This window comes from Gekko japonicus, unplaced genomic scaffold (genome assembly GCF_001447785.1).
Source record: "Gekko japonicus isolate JY-2015 unplaced genomic scaffold, Gekko_japonicus_V1.1 scaffold1350, whole genome shotgun sequence".
NCBI classification, from domain to species: Eukaryota; Metazoa; Chordata; class Lepidosauria; order Squamata; family Gekkonidae; genus Gekko; species Gekko japonicus.
This window is the reverse complement of record NW_015163129.1, coordinates 311,231-329,679: the sequence shown is the minus strand read 5'-3', so window position 1 is coordinate 329,679 and position 18,449 is coordinate 311,231. Positions and strand designations below refer to the sequence as shown.

Genomic DNA, 18,449 nt, shown 5'->3' with positions numbered 1-18,449 from the left:
GGCTGGGGAAGCTGAATATCACTAGCAGACAAATATAATTGGACAGATAAATACCATTATCAATATCTGCTTTTACCCCTTTTTGTTATTATTTCTGGCAGTCTCGTTTAATGTGAATCAAAAGCAAACTTGCATATCCCCCAGTTAAAACATGTAATATCTATTTCATGTCTTGCGGCTCTCAAACATCTGATGTTTGTTCTGTGTGCCTCTTACGTTAAGCAGGTTTGGCCACCCCTGTCTTACACCATTGAGACTGGCTACTTCATGGGAAGTGTGAAGTGGAGATGTGCAGAGTGGTGGAGAGCCATGTTTGGCTACGGCTTCCTTTTCTGCCTCTTTTGCATGCTTGGGGTCATTTTTCTCCCCATCGTAACTGCACGTTTTGGGGATCTAAACGGTGTCCCCCCGCCTGGGCTCTTCCTGCCATGAATGTGCGAACTGTAAGTTGGCACTGTGGCTACAAGGAAATGGATGGAGAGAAGTCACAGGTCGGCGGACATTGTTTCTATGCGGGCAGTTCCGAGAGGCAGGCTTCTCCTTTGTGGATGGAACTAGAATTCAGTAAACCGTCAATGTTGTATTTTGTTATTGATGTTGGAAATACTGGTAAATAGTCGAATCGAGGCACGTGGAAGTTGATTGGGACTATCACCATAAGAGCGGGACCTGATAGTTCTGTATGAACGTGCAGGTGGAGTCAGATGGTTAGCCATGTTTGTCTTTCTGTAGCAGTAGAAAAGAGCAAGGGTCCAGGAGCAACTTAAAGACTCACAAAATTTCTGGCAGGGGAGGAGCTTTCATGTGTCACTGCTCACGTCTTCAGATACAGCTGGAACGTGATTCCATTTGTCCTAATTATTGGAAAGTGGAGTGATTTCAGATGCCAAATGACATTAGCAGGTGAATGTCAATAGCAGGTGTGATTGGATTAGGCTGCAAGTGCAGAAGGCGGCCCTGAAAGTGTCTGTTGGGTCTTTTTTTTTTCCAGACAGGTGTTGACTTGACCAAAGATAACATGGCTCTCCAGAGAGTGAGAGAAGCATCAGAAAAGGCAAAATGTGAACTCTCTTCTTCAGTCCAGGTGAGGCTCTGAATTACATCGCACCTTACATGGTCCCGGTCTGTTTGGGGTGCTTATTGATTCTTACACTCCACTTTCAGTTCTAGTTTTAGAAAAGCAACCTTAAGGGTACAGCCAGTGATCCTCTTGATTTGGCAAGGGTTATCAATGAGCAGGTTCCTTCTGCTTGTTAAAATTTGCCACTTATCCTCACGCAATTAGCCTGACACAGTGGCAGCCTCATGTGCTGTTCCGATTAAGAAATAACAACCCAAATGTGGATCTCCAGATAAGAAGTCTGGTGCTGCTACCAGTGCCGCGCCCCCCGGCCACCCTGGCTCATGGCTGTTGCTCTGTGGCACAGGCCGTGCCTTTTGCCTTCTCCCTCGCCACCAGCGCCAGCCCCTCAGGGGCTCCCATTGGCTGGCTGGAAAGAGAGCTGGCCCTGTGTACCGAGCATACTGATCTGACATGCCGCTGTTCAGCATGCATGTTGGGGCCGGGCTGGTCCTTCCCCTGTTCTTCAGTCCTGGGGGAAAAGCTGGCCTTGTTCTCATCACGCTGTTTGACGTTAAGCAGAAACACGCACCCTGTCCACTCTTCCCTTGTTTCTGAGTTTAACCGTGTGTTTACCTCTTCCACTTTTCAGACAGACATTAACTTGCCTTACCTCACGATGGACGCCTCCGGGCCGAAACACTTGAACATGAAGCTGACCCGCTCTCAGTTTGAGGGGATCGTGGCCGATCTGATTAAGAGGACCATCGCCCCCTGCCAGAAGGCGATGCAGGATGCTGAAGTCAGCAAGAGCGACATCGGGGAAGTCATCTTGGTCGGCGGCATGACCAGAATGCCCAAGGTACTTGCAGGTTCCCTGTCATTGGGATGCTTCGTCATCTTAGAATCAGAGAATCACAGAGTTGGAAGGGGCCATACAGGTCCTCTAGTCCAACCCCCTGCTCAGTGCAGGGTCAACCTACAGCAGTGGTGGGGAACCTATGGTACGGGTGCCAGAGGTGGCACTCAGAGCCCTCTGTGGGCACGCGTGCCATCGCCCCAGCCAGGCCCAGACCATCATTAAAGTGTCGAATTCTCTGCCAAATAATTTTAAGTACATGAAAGCATTTGGAATTGCTTTACTTGCTTTGTTTGGATCATCTTAAGTTAATGTGTGAGTTGCTTTTTCTAAAGTAAAACCGCAGTATTCAGGTTAAATTGCCGTGTTGGCACTTTGGGATCTCCAGATAAGAAGTCTGGTGCTGCTACCAGTGCCGCGCCCCCCGGCCACCCTGGCTCATGGCTGTTGCTCTGTGGCACAGGCCGTGCCTTTTGCCTTCTCCCTCGCCACCAGCGCCAGCCCCTCAGGGGCTCCCATTGGCTGGCTGGAAAGAGAGCTGGCCCTGTGTACCGAGCATACTGATCTGACATGCCGCTGTTCAGCATGCATGTTGGGGCCGGGCTGGTCCTTCCCCTGTTCTTCAGTCCTGGGGGAAAAGCTGGCCTTGTTCTCATCACGCTGTTTGACGTTAAGCAGAAATGCGCGCCCTGTCCACTCTTCCCTTGATTCTGAGTTTAACCGTGTGTTTACCTCTTCCACTTTTCAGACAGACATTAACTTGCCTTACCTCACGATGGACGCCTCCGGGCCGAAACACTTGAACATGAAGCTGACCCGCTCTCAGTTTGAGGGGATCGTGGCCGATCTGATTAAGAGGACCATCGCCCCCTGCCAGAAGGCGATGCAGGATGCTGAAGTCAGCAAGAGCGACATCGGGGAAGTCATCTTGGTCGGCGGCATGACCAGAATGCCCAAGGTACTTGCAGGTTCCCTGTCATTGGGATGCTTCGTCATCTTAGAATCAGAGAATCACAGAGTTGGAAGGGGCCATACAGGTCCTCTAGTCCAACCCCCTGCTCAGTGCAGGGTCAACCTACAGCAGTGGTGGCGAACCTATGGTACGGGTGCCAGAGGTGGCACTCAGAGCCCTCTCTGTGGGCACGCATGCCATCGCCCCAGCCAGGCCCAGACCATCATTAAAGTGTCGAATTCTCTGCCAAATAATTTTAAGTACATGAAAGCATTTGGAATTGCTTTACTTGCTTTGTTTGGATCATCTTAAGTTAATGTGTGAGTTGCTTTTTCTAAAGTAAAACCGCAGTATTCAGGTTAAATTGCCGTGTTGGCACTTTGCGATAAATAAAGTGGGTTTTGGGTCGCAATTTGGGCACTCGGTCTCTAAAAGGTTCGCCATCACTGGCCTACAGTATCTCTGACAAGTGCTTGTCCAGATGCTGCTTAAAGACTGCCAGCCATGGGATCAGCCGGGCACTTTGGACCTTTTGCTGAATTCTTTTTAAAATGTGTTTCATGGAATGTGTTGATTGGGCACAGAAGGGAGGGGGTGGGTCTTAAGCACGTTACCGTTAAGGTGATGATGCGGTTTGATTCTTTTGCAGTCTCTTCAGCTTATTTCCCATAACTGAGCTTGAAAGAGGATGTGGCTTTCCTTTTGTCTTCCTGCTCTCAGTTCCGTGGGGGACACCCAAGAGGCTTCGACCTCATTGCTAAAGTCTCTAGGCTGTCCCCTTGTCTGATGCTTGAGGGCCTTTAGACTGAAGGGCTGTAGTTCTGCCCCACCCGTGCAGAACTCCATAGGTTTTCTTCCTCTGGACACAGGAAATGACCGCTCCCCCCCCCCCATCAGTCCAAGGGTCGTTCTGCATATCATTACAATTGTGTATACAAAACCCCTTCTTAGCACTGGAGAATAAAATGTGGGTTGAAACCCTGGCAAACCATGGGACGAATTGCAGGTGTGACGTTAATGCAAGTGCATGCGCCCCCCATGTCCCTCCAGGTGCAGCAGACTGTGCAGGACATGTTTGGCCGTGCCCCTAGCAAAGCGGTGAATCCAGACGAGGCCGTCGCCATCGGGGCTGCCATCCAAGGAGGCGTGTTGGCTGGCGATGTGACCGATGTACTGTTGCTGGACGTGTTTTTTTCCCTTGGAATTGAGACCCTGGGAGGAGTCTTCACTAAGCTCATCAACAGGAATACCACTATTCCCACCAAGAAGAGCCAGGTAAGAGGAACGCCTGAATGTCCTTTCTATCCTTTCTTTCTGGTATGTCGTCTGTTGGGGTCATGGTGGGTGGGGGACCATGACTTTGTGATATCTTCCCCCACTTCGTATCTGTGCATGCAGGCTTCGGAACTGAGTCACTGCTTCACTGATAGTGCACTTCCTTCCATGCGCTGACCTGGCCAGCTATGTGGGAAGACCGGTCAGAAGGGGGGTGGGACAGGAGAAGTGCATTCTTTTGCTGGGCAAGAGAATGCCAGGCTGTTTTTGTTTGTTTGTATGTCTGATTGGGGGTGGGGGGAACACTGGAATAATAAGCCAACAGCCCAATAAGCTTCAGGGGACCACCCAGGCTCGAGGTTTTGCAGGCACACTGACCATAAGGTAACATTCGATATGATCATTGGATTCTCTTCGTAGTATTTGCAAAGTGCTTTTCTTTAAATCTTAACTGCTTGCCTTGGGGAAGGGGCTGTGGCGGAGCATCTGAACATAAGAACATAAGAGATGCCAATGTTGGATCAGGCCAAAGGCCCATCCAGTCCAACACTCTGTATCCCACAGGGGGTGGGGGTGGGGGGACCACTGGAATAATAAGCCAACAGCCCAATAAGCTTCAGGAGACCACCCAGGCTCGAGGTTTTGCAGTCACACTGACCATAAGGTAACATTTGACATGATCATTGGATTATCTTCGTAGTATTTACAAAGTACTTTTCTTGAAATCTTAACTGCTTGCATTGGGGAAGGGGCTGTGGTGGAGCATCTGCTTTGCTTGCAAGGAGGTCCCAGGTTCAGTTACTGGAGTTTTCCCCGCTAAAAGGATGAGGGTAGTAGACTGATGGAGAAGACCTCGGGCAGAGCTCTTGGAGGGCCACTGCCAGCCTGAGTCCATGCCCCACGGGCCTCAGTAGACGGATGATCTAACTCATTGTCGACCATTTTCATACTGTATGCACGTTTGCAGCAATTTTGTTTGTCTTCTAACTCAGTATAAGACAGCTTCAGCTGTACTTCTGAAGAGCCGGTTAAAGCAGAAAGTGGTTGATGATGGCATCTCATCAGGTCTTGGAAGCGGCAGACGGATGATCTAACTCCGTATAAGGCAGCTTCAGCTGTACTTTTGAAGAGCCGGTTAAAGCAGAAAGTGGTAGATGATGGCATCTCATCAGGTCTTGGAAGCTAAGCAGGATAGGCCCCTGGTTAGCCCTGGATGGGAGACCACCAAGGAAGTCCAGGGTTGCTACACAGAGACAGGCAATGGCACAGCCACCTCTGTTTGTCTCCTGCCTTGCAAGCCCCAGAACTTTACACACGCAAGATTATCTGTTCCCTTTTGGGTTGTCCGTCTTGTTCGTGTCCCTATTTGCTTGCATACCACTTCGCCATAACTGTGCCCCTGTGAATTGTGTGTTCCTTTGTACAGGTATTTTCTACAGCCGCTGATGGGCAGACCCAAGTGGAGATCAAAGTCCACCAGGGCGAGAGAGAGATGGCCGGGGACAACAAGCTGCTGGGCCAGTTTACACTGGTATGTCGGCTTTCTGCAACCTGAGCCTGTTTGTTAGCATGTGGTAATAATCTTAAAAGCGGAGTCATCGGTTCACTTTGGGAGGCATTTTTACACAGAGGCATTACTGGGTTTATTGTCATATTTTTTTCTTTGAAGATAATCATTTAAGTTGAAAGGGGGCAATTTGGGGGGGGGGTTTGCTGGTAGTGTTAACAATACCAGAAAATGCAGATATTTCAAAGTGCTCTGGGAGGGTGTGTTCTGTTCTTTAAATAATAGCATCGTTTAAAGGCTGTCAAGAGGTACTAGAGTTCCTCTTGAGAGAGGGAGGTCGTGCAGAACCATCCCTTCCAAGGAAAGTTTCTTGGCTAAAATTACTCCCAGGAAGCTTTTTTCTTCCATCCTTGCACAGACTTGTCTCTGTCTGTGTTTGTGACTGAGAGGGCCTACACCCACCCACCAAGCTCTTGCCTTCCCACTCTGCCACCTGGTTCTTGTCGTTTCAGACCCTACTCCCTTCCAGTTTTCTCTCCTGTGCCGCTAAAAATCTTTAGATTCCCGTATCGTGCCCCACATTGGATTGTAGCACCAAGACCAAGCCGGGCAGTAAGATCAGCAGATGAGAATCTTCTGGTGGTCCCCGGCCCAAAGATATCCGGCTGGCCTCGGCCAGGGCCTTTTCCGCCCTGGCCCCAGCCTGGTGGAACTCCCTGCCAAAGGACATCTGTGCCCTGCCTGTCCTATTAAAAGTTTCACAGGACATGTAAGGCAGAGATGCTCTGCCAGGCCTTTGGTTGAGGCCAGCGACAGTTCCTTACATCTGCCTGGCACCCCCCACCCCATGACTGAATGTCAGCACTGGCATCTTGTTTTTTAAATGTCATTGGATGCTTAAATGCCTTGAATGTTCTTACTATTGAATTTTTTCTGGTTTTCACTGATTCTATAATGTACTGAATTAATCTGTTGTGAACCGCCCTGAGCCCCTGTGCAAGTGGGGAAGGGTGGTCAAGTAATCTAATAAAATGAATAAGACAACAGTGTTCCATGACACCCGGGAGTAACTGATTTGTTGACGCCTGCACGATTGTAGGCAGCCTGGTGCATTATCAGGTGCATGGAGTGAGCTTAGGAAAATAGATTAAGGTACAATGGAAAATAAACCAACGTTACAAGGCGAGGCTGGAAAGTAACAGTATCTCCTCCGGACAATTTGGACACTTCAGTTGCTCATCTTCAGTGTCACAGGTTGATTGGCTGTTGCAAAAGTTTTAAGTGACACCTCCCCCTACCTCACCAGTGCTCCCTCTAAGCCGTGGAGTTTTGCGAGCAAAAATTCTACCTTTGTGAGCGACTGGCATTAAAGTTGTGAGCGAGCGATTTGGCTGCTGTATAAATTAGTCTGCTCTGGTGCCCTCCTTCCTGAGCGAAGACAAAAATGTGCGAGCCGGAGGCTAAGAAGCTGTGAGCTGGCTCACACTGACTCAGCTTAGAGGGAACACTGGTTGTGACTTGACGGCACTTTACACACACAATAATGCGTCGGCTTTGACCTGGGTGGCCCAGGCTGGCCTGATTTTGTCGGATTTCAGAAGCTAAGCAGGACTGGCCTTGTTTAGTACTTGGGTGAGAGACCACCAAGAGGTCCAGGGTTGCTACACAGAGGCAAGCCATGGCAAACCACTTCTGTTAATCTGCCCTGACTAGAGATGTAAAATTTCTGGAAATTTTGAAGCTTGGAAAAAAAAAACCGGTTTCCCCCCCAGTTTTTTTTGGAAAAAACCTGAAATTTTCGGATTTTTTTTTTAAAATGCTACATTAGCATTTCTTTTGTCTTTTCCAGATTGAAAGCCATTCTGTTACTTTAGGAACATAAAATATGACTATGGACATTTTTACTTGGCATGAAATGATCACAACTGGCATATTAAAAATGTAGTGTATCCAAACAATTATTACAAACAGAATTCTGCTTGGCATGCAGAAGGTCCCAGGTTCAGTGCTTGGCATTTCCAGTTAAAAGGACCGGGTAGTAGGTGATATGAAAGGTCTGAGAACTGCTTGGCAGTCTAAATAGACAGTACTGACCTAGATGGATGGTTTGGTTCTGTATAAGGCAGCTTCATGTGTGTTCAGTACCTGGGGTGGGGGGAATCTTGAGGACCTATCATGGGGAATTGGTAGAAATCATCCCTTCCAAGCATGGAAACTAAGTGGAGTCCGTCCCATAATCTTGTAGATACGTTGAGAAATATGTAAAGCTGCTTCTTTGTGGTGCTGAACCTGTGAGTTATTCATTGAATCAGACCTTGATCTCCATAATATTCCACAATGCCAAAACTTTCCAGTAAGTTATCCTCTTCTGTGAACTATCAGCAAAGTACTTTTGTGATTCCAGGTTGGGATTCCCCCAGCTCCACGGGGTGTTCCTCAGATCGAGGTGACTTTCGACATTGACGCTAATGGGATCGTTCATGTTTCTGCAAAAGATAAAGGCACAGGGCGCGAACAGCAAAGTGAGTGCATGGATAGCCGTTTTCTTTGAGTTGGGGTGGGTGGGGTGGAGATGATATGCTGCAAGCACCTGAAGAAGGTGTGCTACTGCAGTTTGTGGCCTTTGGGAATACCATGGAGATTCTGGGACATGTAACTGAGAGCCAGCGTGGTGTAGTGGTCAAAAGCAGCAGACTCTTAAATCTGGAGAACCGGGTTTGATTCCCCACTCCTCTTCCACATACAGCCAGCTGGGTGACCTTGGGCCAGTCACAGTTCTCAGAACCCTCTCAGCCCCACCTACCTCACAAGGTGCCTGTTGTGGGGATAAGACCCCTTTGAGACTCCTTTTAGGGCAGAGAAAAGCAGGCTAGAAAAACCCAACTGGTCTTCTTCTGCAGTCTAAAAACAGCAGAAATATGAGTCTGGAAGAAAAGTGACACTAGCACGTGTCATCTACCTGGTTAAAACTTGGCTGCCATTTAGATTGCTTTTTTTTGGGTTCCAGCTTTAATTCTTGGTGGTCCCTGGGAAATCATTTCATAAGGTGTCCCGTGCTTTTGGTTTTGACCTCAACCCTTGACACCGTGTGTGTGCTGTGATGTTCACTGTCAACACATCATTCTGAAAAGTTGTGTGGAAGATTTCTGACTGAGCACTCCACGGCTGGGGATCTGGTCCCTGCTGCTTTGAGAGGTTAAGGGGCATAAACACTTGCTCCCCTAGATGATTGCAAAATGTCAGAAGCAGCAAAAGGAAAAAGCCAAATTATTGGATTAGCTGTGCCAATAAAACCTAGCTGTGCCATTAAAGGGTGTTAGTGTATTTCTGCTAGATCTCTCTCTAAAACGCATGTTTTCACATTTTGCATAGTTGTGATCCAGTCTTCCGGTGGCCTTAGCAAAGACGATATTGAAAATATGGTGAAAAACGCTGAGAGGTATGCAGAGGAAGACAGGCGAAGAAAGGTAACTTTACACTGCGAGAGGCTAGTTCATCTATCTGAAATCTTCATTCCCAGTACAGTTAATGTGCTCAGAATCTGAGTGGACGTCTAGGGTGTCAGACTATAGTCGTCCATAGAGAGGGTCACGCATAAATATTGTGCAAACACCCTTTGCTCTGTAAATTGAAAAATCTCCCCCAACTGAGAAGTGAGGACTGCTTTTATCCATTAATCTGTCTTTGTATCTGCATCTCTATCGGTGTATGTTTTTGCTTTTCAGCTGTTTGGTTGTAGTGGGTAAAATTCCAAATGTTGCAGACCCTTTACACTGAAATTCTAGCATCTACAAAATACCACCATGCTGGCACAATTTATTTATTCTCCTCTTGGCATGCTGTGGGAAAATATCTAACTTTGAAATCCTCAGTTTCTCTAGAACTAGTTTGACAAACAGACTGAATGGCTATTGCATGGAACTAATTCCTTGACAGCTAAGATTTCTATCTTGCTACACATGACATTTTCAGAGCTGCGGTGGCTCAAGTGGTTAAGACGCTGAACTGCGGGCTGTGGAAAGTCAGTAGTTCAGCAGTCTGAGACCCGGGTGCTGCATGACGGAGTGAGCTCCCATCTCTAGTTCCAGCTCCTGCCAACCTAGCAGTTCGAAAGCAAGAAATTGCAAGTAGATAAATAGGTACCACTTTGGTGGGACGGTAACAGCGTTCCGTGCGCCTTGGTGTTTAGTCATGCCGGCCACATGACCACAGAAACGTCTTTGGACAGCGCTGGCTCTTCGGCTTTGAAACGGAGATGAGCACTGCAGCCGTAGAGTCGGATTCGACTGGCTTTCGAGCAAGGGAACCTTTACCTTTTTACATATGACATTTAGGCCACGGAGTCGTCAGTAGGTGTTTAATCATTGAGTTGAAGAAATGAGGCAAAGGGGCGTGATCTTTGATCCCATCATTCCTTCATCTACCAGAAGGTCTCGCTCATCAACACTACATGATATGGCACATAAAGAGCACATTTGCTGCAAACAGGAGGGTGATTTCCTTTTGAAGGACTTCTGAATGTCCACCCCTTGGCTTAGGAAACCAGGGTTTAATTAAGCCAATTGTGACTCGTGTGATTGTCTTAATGCAGGCCATTCTACTGATTATGGCTTGCTAAGGTCCATGGAACCAGGATCAAATACCATTGGCTAGTCTTAAGTGTAGTGTGACGTGTGAATGTAGATGCCGTTGCTTCTTCCCCAGTGCCACCCTCATTAGCACCTCAGATACACCACCTGGTCAGAGGTGATGTCAAGTCAAACCAGGATATGAACCTGCAAGATGAATGCTGCTTTCACAGTCTAACCGTAGTTAAAGTGAACTATCATTTCATGTTATCTCCGAACTGAGCCCTTGCATTTCTAACTAGGGATGGGCGTGAACGGGCTCATGAACATAAATTTGTGATGATCTGGGCCCAGTTTGTGATTTGCTAACCGAAGTTCATGCCATCTCACCGCCACGAACCTCCCACGACCCTCCGATGTGACTTTGGGAGGTTCGTGTTGGCAGACATGCTGGTGCCAGGGGCAGGATTTGGAGAAGGCACTTAAAGAGACTACTGTCTTTAAATGCCTTCTCCATGCCGTACCACCACTGCAGCGCATCTCAGCATGTGAACTAAGAAAGTGTGAACTCACTGCAGTAAAAGCCATTTAAAGGGAACCCTTTAAATGGCTTTTGCAAGCCATGCAAGTGCAGGAATGACGTCCAAGCAGTGAGGTCACCCAGAACTGGCAACCTGGAGTCTGCACCACATCACGGTTCATTAACCACGAACCGGTTCATTAAATGGGAAGGTTCATGAGACCCCACAAACCTTCACGAACGTCCATTTTCCTAATTCATGCTTTTATCCCTATTCCTAACATACAATTAGGGTGCTTTCTAATAAGTTTCCAAGTACTGGAAATGAAGTGGCAAGCCCTTTGTATTTCTTGGACTCCAAATAAATAGCTTGTGAATGTCCCTGTAGGTGGCAGGAACATTTCTACTGTGTAAAGATGGTGTGTACCAGCTTCTCAGGAATCCATGCACTGCAGATGTAGGTGTGCACACAACTCAGTTCTGCGATTTTGGGTTATATGGAGGAAATGCAGACTTGAGGGTTCATAGAGTTGGGATATATCTCTGCACACAAAATTTGTACATCAGAGAAACTTTTAGCCTATGTGCTGTCAAAGCAAGCGCTGGTGTGTCCTAAAACATGATCTGTGTAGATATACGTGAGGGGCTGTGAGGACAAACTGGGTACCGCGTGCTGTCTCAACACCCCCCTCCCCCCGGTTGCTTCACTTAGGAACGCGTTGAAGCTGTAAACATGGCAGAAGGAATCATCCATGATACAGAATCGAAGATGGAAGAATTCAAAGATCAGCTCCCTGCTGACGAGGTATGTATTCTACAGTGCCCTGTTGCAAAGGTATCGTGTCCCTGTATCGTAACTCAGCCTTCAGGTTATATGGATCTGACGACACTGCCTGGGCGTGTGCAGTGCACTCGTTTGCATGGCTTTCCCCCCCATTTTTCTTTAAAAGAATGTGTAAAATCCTTCTAAGTTACATCACCCTTCACAACACTCTGCTCTGACTTATCCCCCCAAATGTTCAGTATCCTATAGGGATGAAGGGACTCTCTAAAAATAAGCTGTAGCCTTAATCCTCCAGACAACCTTTAGTAAAAATAAGAAACTCACAATTCTCCCCCCAAAAAACTGCCTAGGAGAATTGACTTGTGAGGTTTGTGCACCCTCCTCTGCAAAAGCAGTGCCGGGGAAAGGCATGGAGGGACCTTAGTGTGGAAGATTCGGTTAGGGGAAGCAGCATTGAGCGTGTTGGGCCTCCTGGTGTGTCCCTCTGTACAGTCAGAGCTGAGCCACGCTTTGTTAAACATTGCAGGATATGTTGGCTGATCTGTGCCTTGGGCCTGAAGAGCCCCAAAAGGTCACAGATGGGGTGTGTCTGCCATTGCTTTTACAGTGCACCAAGCTGCGGGAAGAAATTGCGAAAATGCGTGAGCTGCTGGCTCGTAAAGACAGCGAAACAGGCGAGAACATCCGGCAGGCGGCATCCACTCTGCAGCAGGCGTCCCTGAAGCTTTTTGAAATGGCCTACAAGAAGGTAGGAAGGCCTCCACGGGCTCGGGCAAGAAAGGGGAGGGATCCACGGTCGGACCTCCCCCCCTCCCCAGGCGTGCCTATATGTCCAGTTTCAAGAGGGAACGGCCAGTCCAGTAAAGCAAATGAAACAAAGCCATTGGGGGAATGTGGGAGCAGGCCAGACAGAGGGCACCAGTCATCTTCCTGGACATATTTTAAAATTGTTACAGCTAGCGTTAAAGGTGATGATTTTAAAAGAAAGGCTCCCAAGTCCCCAGTTTCAGATTGCTGGGTGCTTGATTTTCCATCGATATAAAACTAAACCATCATCAGTATAAAACAAAACTAAACAGCTATCAATATAAAACTAAACAATTTTTGCATAGTTTCACTCTGGATCCCTGTGCTCAGTTCCATGGCTTGTTTAAAAATACGCCCATTTTGCGTTGTGGGGAGCTGGGGGCAGGACTCCCAGGCAGAGTTGAGTCGGATGACCAAAAAGTATTCCCCCTCCTCCCTTGATTTTTATTCAGTGTCACCCACTGAAAGTTTTGCTGCTTCTTGGGCTTTCTTGACCTCCACTAAGGTTGGATTGGATTGGGGCAGCAACTTTTCAGTTGCCCCGGTTACCTCTCTTGGGAAATGACTGGGTGATGGTGATGCTTTGATAAAATGAGCAAACTCAGTTCAGACAAGAGATGACAGGAGATGGCCTGCTAGACATACAGGAAGTAGATGTGCCCATTGAGTGTGGTGGTTTCATTCTCCCTACCAGCACATTCAGCCTCTACATACCCCTGGAGTTGGCTTGTTATTGAATGCCAAGGTGACAGTGGAGTGCTTTCTCTCAGTTACACCTGAGGTGCTGATTATACCCTGTGCTTAGGGAATAGGGATCTCTACACTGTCGCTGTTCAGGGTAGACAGCTAGGCTTCTCCCCCCCGCCCCCCTCCATACATCTTGGCATCAGGGCCCCATTAGCAGAGGGTGCAAGTCTTGGGCGGGCTTGATAGCTAAACCTTGTTTCTGGTGGCCCGCACTGCTCCCCTTCCTTACTTCCTGCTCCACAGAGGGAAAAGTGTATCCCTTTGCACCATTGGCTGCATGTGAGGAGTTTAAGGGGAAAACTGGGTGTACTCTCTGTGCTGTTTGCAGTGGCCACCGCCCAAATACATACCACCATCCGGATGTACTCTGTCCTGTTTGCGGTGGCCACCGCCCAAATACATACCACCATTCTGAACGAGTCACTTGGCTTTCCTGTGTAGCTGGCAGTTCTTAAAACGGTTGCGTCCATGAGAATGGAAGCATTGCCTGCTGGTTACCGGAACTAGTTTCCTGGTCACCGCTGATAGCTTGACAACCTAGTTTGTGGACCCTTGCCTATCAAGGTGCCCCTCTTGTTGTTCTGCACAACCTTGTAGCTGCCATTTTGTTGCTTGCCAGCAAGCCCTTTAGCTGCCGCTCCACGGTGCCCTCCATCGCAAGCCCCTCTGTGCCTCAACTTGCCTTTCTTCTACAGCTGTCTGTGTAAGCCAGTGACATAAGGTGTCTCCCCCCTTGCCTTCATCTTGTTCGGGGTCCTGAGAGCCTCTGCTGTAGAAACGTGACGCTCCTGTGTGATGGTGGCAGTTAGGCCCATTCGAACAGTCTTCATAAAGGTGTCAGAGGATCATAAATTAAAACAGTAAAGGGACCGAGATTTTTTCGGACAACAATTAAACACTCACTTATATAAGAAGGAATTCCATGGCGTGACTACCTGTAGGTAACAAACTCTCTGCTTGTGTGTGTGCTTTCTCCCCTCTCCCCCCACAGATGGCATCAGAGCGGGAAAGTTCTGGAGGTTCTGGAAGCTCCGGAGACCAGAAGGATCAGAAGGAAGAAAAGCAATAACTTGGCCTGGCGCATAGACTGGAGCAGGAAGAAGGGGCAAAAGTGTTTTGAAGCTTGGGAGCCAGAGAACCTTCCTGAGCAGCTGCGGGCAGATTTATGTCTTTACTGTGTTTTTGCAGTATCCTATGAGAATTTTCCTAAATGTGTATACATTAGTGACGTGTCTATTAGTGAAATCATCACCTGATTTAAAAGAGAAAAGTAATGCAGGCACGGGTGTGTGTGTCCCGTCCGTCCCCCCCCCCCGAGGGCCAATGACCTTTTGGGGAGCATCCAGAGGATTCCAGTAACTCTTTATTTCGGGAGGCTTGAGGAAACCATGTCGTACCTTCAGGGTAGGGCTTTGGGATTCCTGGATTTTTCCAAGTTCCACCCTGAATGGGTGGATCCTCTGTTTTGGGAACAGATTTCTGTTTTTTCCAGTGGGAAGGGATAGCGGTGGGGCCTGGATTCAGCAGTGGCAGGTTGATGTACGCAGCACCTCCAGTCTACAGCTAGTTTAGTTACCCCTTGCGTTCGAGGAAGTGGATCGCTTTCAGGGAGCCGTGGTTTGTAAACGAGGCCACTCTGAAGTTCCATTTACCGCTTCTCTGAGCTTCCCTGCTCTAGCTGATGTCTCATCTCTTCTTACAGGAAAAACCAGCTTCCCAATGAATAAAACCATTCTTATTGGATCTGTGTTTTTAAGTATTTCTCTCCCCCACCCACCCCATGCCCCCAACTTCATGGCGTAGCTGACCGGAGCTGCGATGGCACATAACTGGAGGCCTCGAGCCGAGGTCATGCGTCAGAGGATCTCTTTACAGCGGCATGCTTAGCATTTCCCCTCCTCCTGCTCAGGGTATCACTTAATGCAGGAAGCTCCAGAGCAAGCTAGGAGGAGCTTCCTGTCCCAGAACTTCGACCGTCAAACTCTTGATGCCTTTCCCAGGTGTGATCCAGAAGTCATCTGAAACGTTGCTAAACAGAGGCAGCCTCCCCTGTAGAATCGCTCCTGGGTAATCTGCAGAAGCCATGATCACCCAAGCGTATTAAGTAAGCTGAATAATGATTCTGTAGAAGGTAGGTTCTGAGGGGAGCCACGTCAAGTCTATTGTAGAAGAGTTAGATCTGAGTCCCGTGGCACTTTAGAGGCCAACAAGAGTTTCAGGGCGTCAACGCTTTCAAGAGTCAAAGCTCCGTTCCATCAGCCGCTGTATCTGACAAAGGAAACGTTGACACCCTGAAACTCTTGTTGGTCCCTTAAGGTGCTACTTGTCTCAAATCTAACAACTCCAGAGAAGAAATCGCTGTTGATATTTAAGACGTGGGCTCCATTAAAGAAAGCCTCTAGCTAAAAAGGGATGGATTTACTAGAGAGTAGAAAGGAGGGAATTTTTGGGGGGGGGGGGTGGCAGTCTTTAGAGCTGGTGTCCGATATAGCTCTGCCGAGGTGGAAGGTGACTGGTGAATGAAGCATGAGGTGGATGGGGAGGGAATGTGGCAGGGCCTTCTCTTCTGTTTGAGTAGGAATGTGAACGAAGCTGCTTCCCCATGAAGTTGTCTGAGCTTGATGACAGGCACCGTGTGTCAGGCGGTATGGTGAAATCCTGCCTTGCAGCTCTCGCTATAAGATGCTAGGGTTACCTCTGCCTTCCCTTTTTGCAAGCTTAGAGGAGGCAGAAGCCGGATGCAAAAGGCTTAACCCTGGTCCGGTCCAGTAACTCATTTCTTAAGCTCTCGTGGCCCTTCACGCATGAGCAACAGGCAACTGCACAATCTTCCCATTCCCTTGTGAGCTACAACTCTCCTTTTTCATTACAAAAGCAATAGAATCATAGAGTTGGAAGGGACCGCCAGGGTCATCTAGTCCAACCCCCTGCACAATGCAGGAAATTCACAAATACCTCCCCCCATACACACACACACCCCCAGTGAGTCCTGCTGTGTGCCCAGAAGAGGGCAAAACAAACACCAATCCTCCAGGATCACTAATCAAACTGGCTTGGAAAACAATTGCTTCCTGACCCCAAAGTGGCAACCAGCATTTCCCTGGGTGTGTAAGAAAGGACCATGAGAATGAAGCACTGAGGCAACCCTTCCTGCCCTCCCTTCTCGTGATCTGCCTAAGTTCACAGGATCAGCATTGCTGTCAAATGGCCATCTAGCCTCTCTTTGAAAACCTCCAAAGAAGGAATCATCATAAAAAGAACTAATAGGAAGCAGTCACTGATCAGCGGGAAGCTAAGTTCTCCAGTTCTGCCATACTGATCAGCTTGGTAGGTGCAGGCATATTCATCCCACATTTCAATAGCCTTAAGACTCACAACAAGAACTCTCGGGTAGTGGTATGAATTAGAACTCTAGCCTTTATTATATATCTTTTTATTTACATTTTTATTCAGATGTTGTCAGATGCAGGGGGCTAGCTTTTTCTTTAAAAAATAAACCACTCCAGGGTCATGATCAGATCTGACTTTCTCTCTTCCTCCTCTGCATGGGGCTGTCACATGAAGTAGGTGGGAAGAATACCCCCAGATGGAACTTACTCCTTTCTGAAAAGGAATGACTTCCAAGATGCTGGTACTAAATGTTTGCTTTGACTTGTATGTTGGGGGGGGGGGCAGAGTGTCCCTGAATGCTTGACTATTTATTTGTGTGTCAGTGGATCCCACTTAATGTCTCTGAAAGCTTTTAACTTTTGTATAAAATTGCCTCCTTAAAGCATGCCATTTAACTGTCCTCTGGATTTGGAGGTAGTGTCTCCAAATGCAACTGTGAAGTCTGAAACTCTCAGACAGACTGCAGATGAAACAATCTGGGCCTTCAAAGCATTTTTATTGCCTAAAAATATACATATTGTCCAAAAATATAAATATAACATGTACTGTGTTTCCAGCTGGATGGGAAAAACATTGCATGCTGACAGCACTGTAAAACAAATTTAGAGTCCAGTGGCACCTTTATTCGAGGTATGAACTTATGTGTGCTTGTACACTTTCAGATACAATGGAATGGGAGGAAAGGTTCAAACTCAAACCGCAAATTAAGGTGTAACATGGTGAAGATGTCCAAAAACAAAACTAGATTACAAGCTAAGGTTATAAGGTCAACAGTTGTAAAGCAATAAATATGTGAAAGTAGCAGATAAATATGTAAAGATATATTTTCTAATTGTGGGAAGTAAACTGATACTCTGTTCTCTCATGTGTGGAGGTCACTTAACAGCTTGGATGCAGCAAAACATCCCAATATTCCTTGCATTAGATTCAGTATGCTGATATACTATTCTGGGAAAAAAATACAATACAGAGGATGGTATAGTCCCTCCTTGTTGAGAATACATATGTGAGGACTGAATGAGTTAGCATGTGTAATGAGATAAGAAACTAATATCCCTGGGGAGGTCAACTAAAGCTTTGTTGGTCTTAAAGGTGCCCCCACTGGACTCTAAATTTGTTCTACTGCTTCAAACCACCACGGCTGACCACCTGGATCTATCTTGACAGCACTGTAGTATCAGTTGAAAGCTCATTGGTAAATGGTTCGTACTTCATGCATTTTTAAATGTACTAAATAGTTTTGGCTGCTGCCTCCCACTTTCTCCTCTGTAAACCACCCATTACAAAATTATGTAAGCGAGTGACTCTCATGCTTTTTCCAAGGCAGGAAGAGCCGAGTATTCCTTCCCTGCATAGAAATTAAGTGACAGGAGTTTGCCTGAGATCGTGCAGTGAGTTTGAGACTGAACAGGAAGTCAATCCTCTGTTTCCGGCACTTATGCCAAACACCAAGCCAGAGATTCCCAACCCTGCTTCTGTGACTCCCCACTCCTGCATGTCGATTACTTCAAGAGCCGCTGCAAAAATTTAAATTAAAAAAAAAAATGCTATAAAGCACACTTTCAAGGATCATCAGTTACTCAACTGCTGCCAGCCTCCAGAAACTGGATTTTGGGGAAGTGCAGCAAGCTACAGTAGGATGGGGGAAATGGAAAAATCCTGTTATTGGAATGTTATTCAATTGGCATAGCTACACTGCTGATTGGATTGGACTGTTACTCGTTGAATTAGAAGACTGTTAAAAATAGTTTGCACTATGCTTCATTCAAATTCTACTTGGGAGGAAGGAGGAGGGGTGTTCTGTCAATATTCAGAATAAGATATCTAAGAGCCAGTACAAGAGAGCCTGTTTGCCATAACTGAAAATATGCGGTTTTAAAGGTATGGATAATTGACATGTGTGTTAATAATCCACAAAGTTTCTACAGTCATTCCAAACACTGGTGGTTGATAATCCTTTATCAGGAAGTGCCATACGCA

The 18,449-nt window shown here is 47.3% G+C and overlaps 1 protein-coding gene across 1 annotated transcript; it reads left to right on the top strand.

Moving 5' to 3' along the window:
* The first annotated feature begins 2,670 nt into the window (after positions 1–2,670).
* HSPA9 (heat shock protein family A (Hsp70) member 9) lies at positions 2,671–15,269 on the top strand. The gene is made up of 8 exons (XM_015406928.1): positions 2,671–2,877; positions 3,922–4,146; positions 5,573–5,677; positions 8,058–8,175; positions 9,026–9,120; positions 11,454–11,546; positions 12,133–12,273; positions 14,071–15,269. Exons 1-8 carry the CDS (start codon positions 2,695–2,697, stop codon positions 14,146–14,148), a joined length of 1,038 nt encoding a protein of 345 aa, XP_015262414.1. The 5' UTR covers positions 2,671–2,694; the 3' UTR covers positions 14,149–15,269.
* The last annotated feature ends 3,180 nt before the right edge of the window (positions 15,270–18,449 follow it).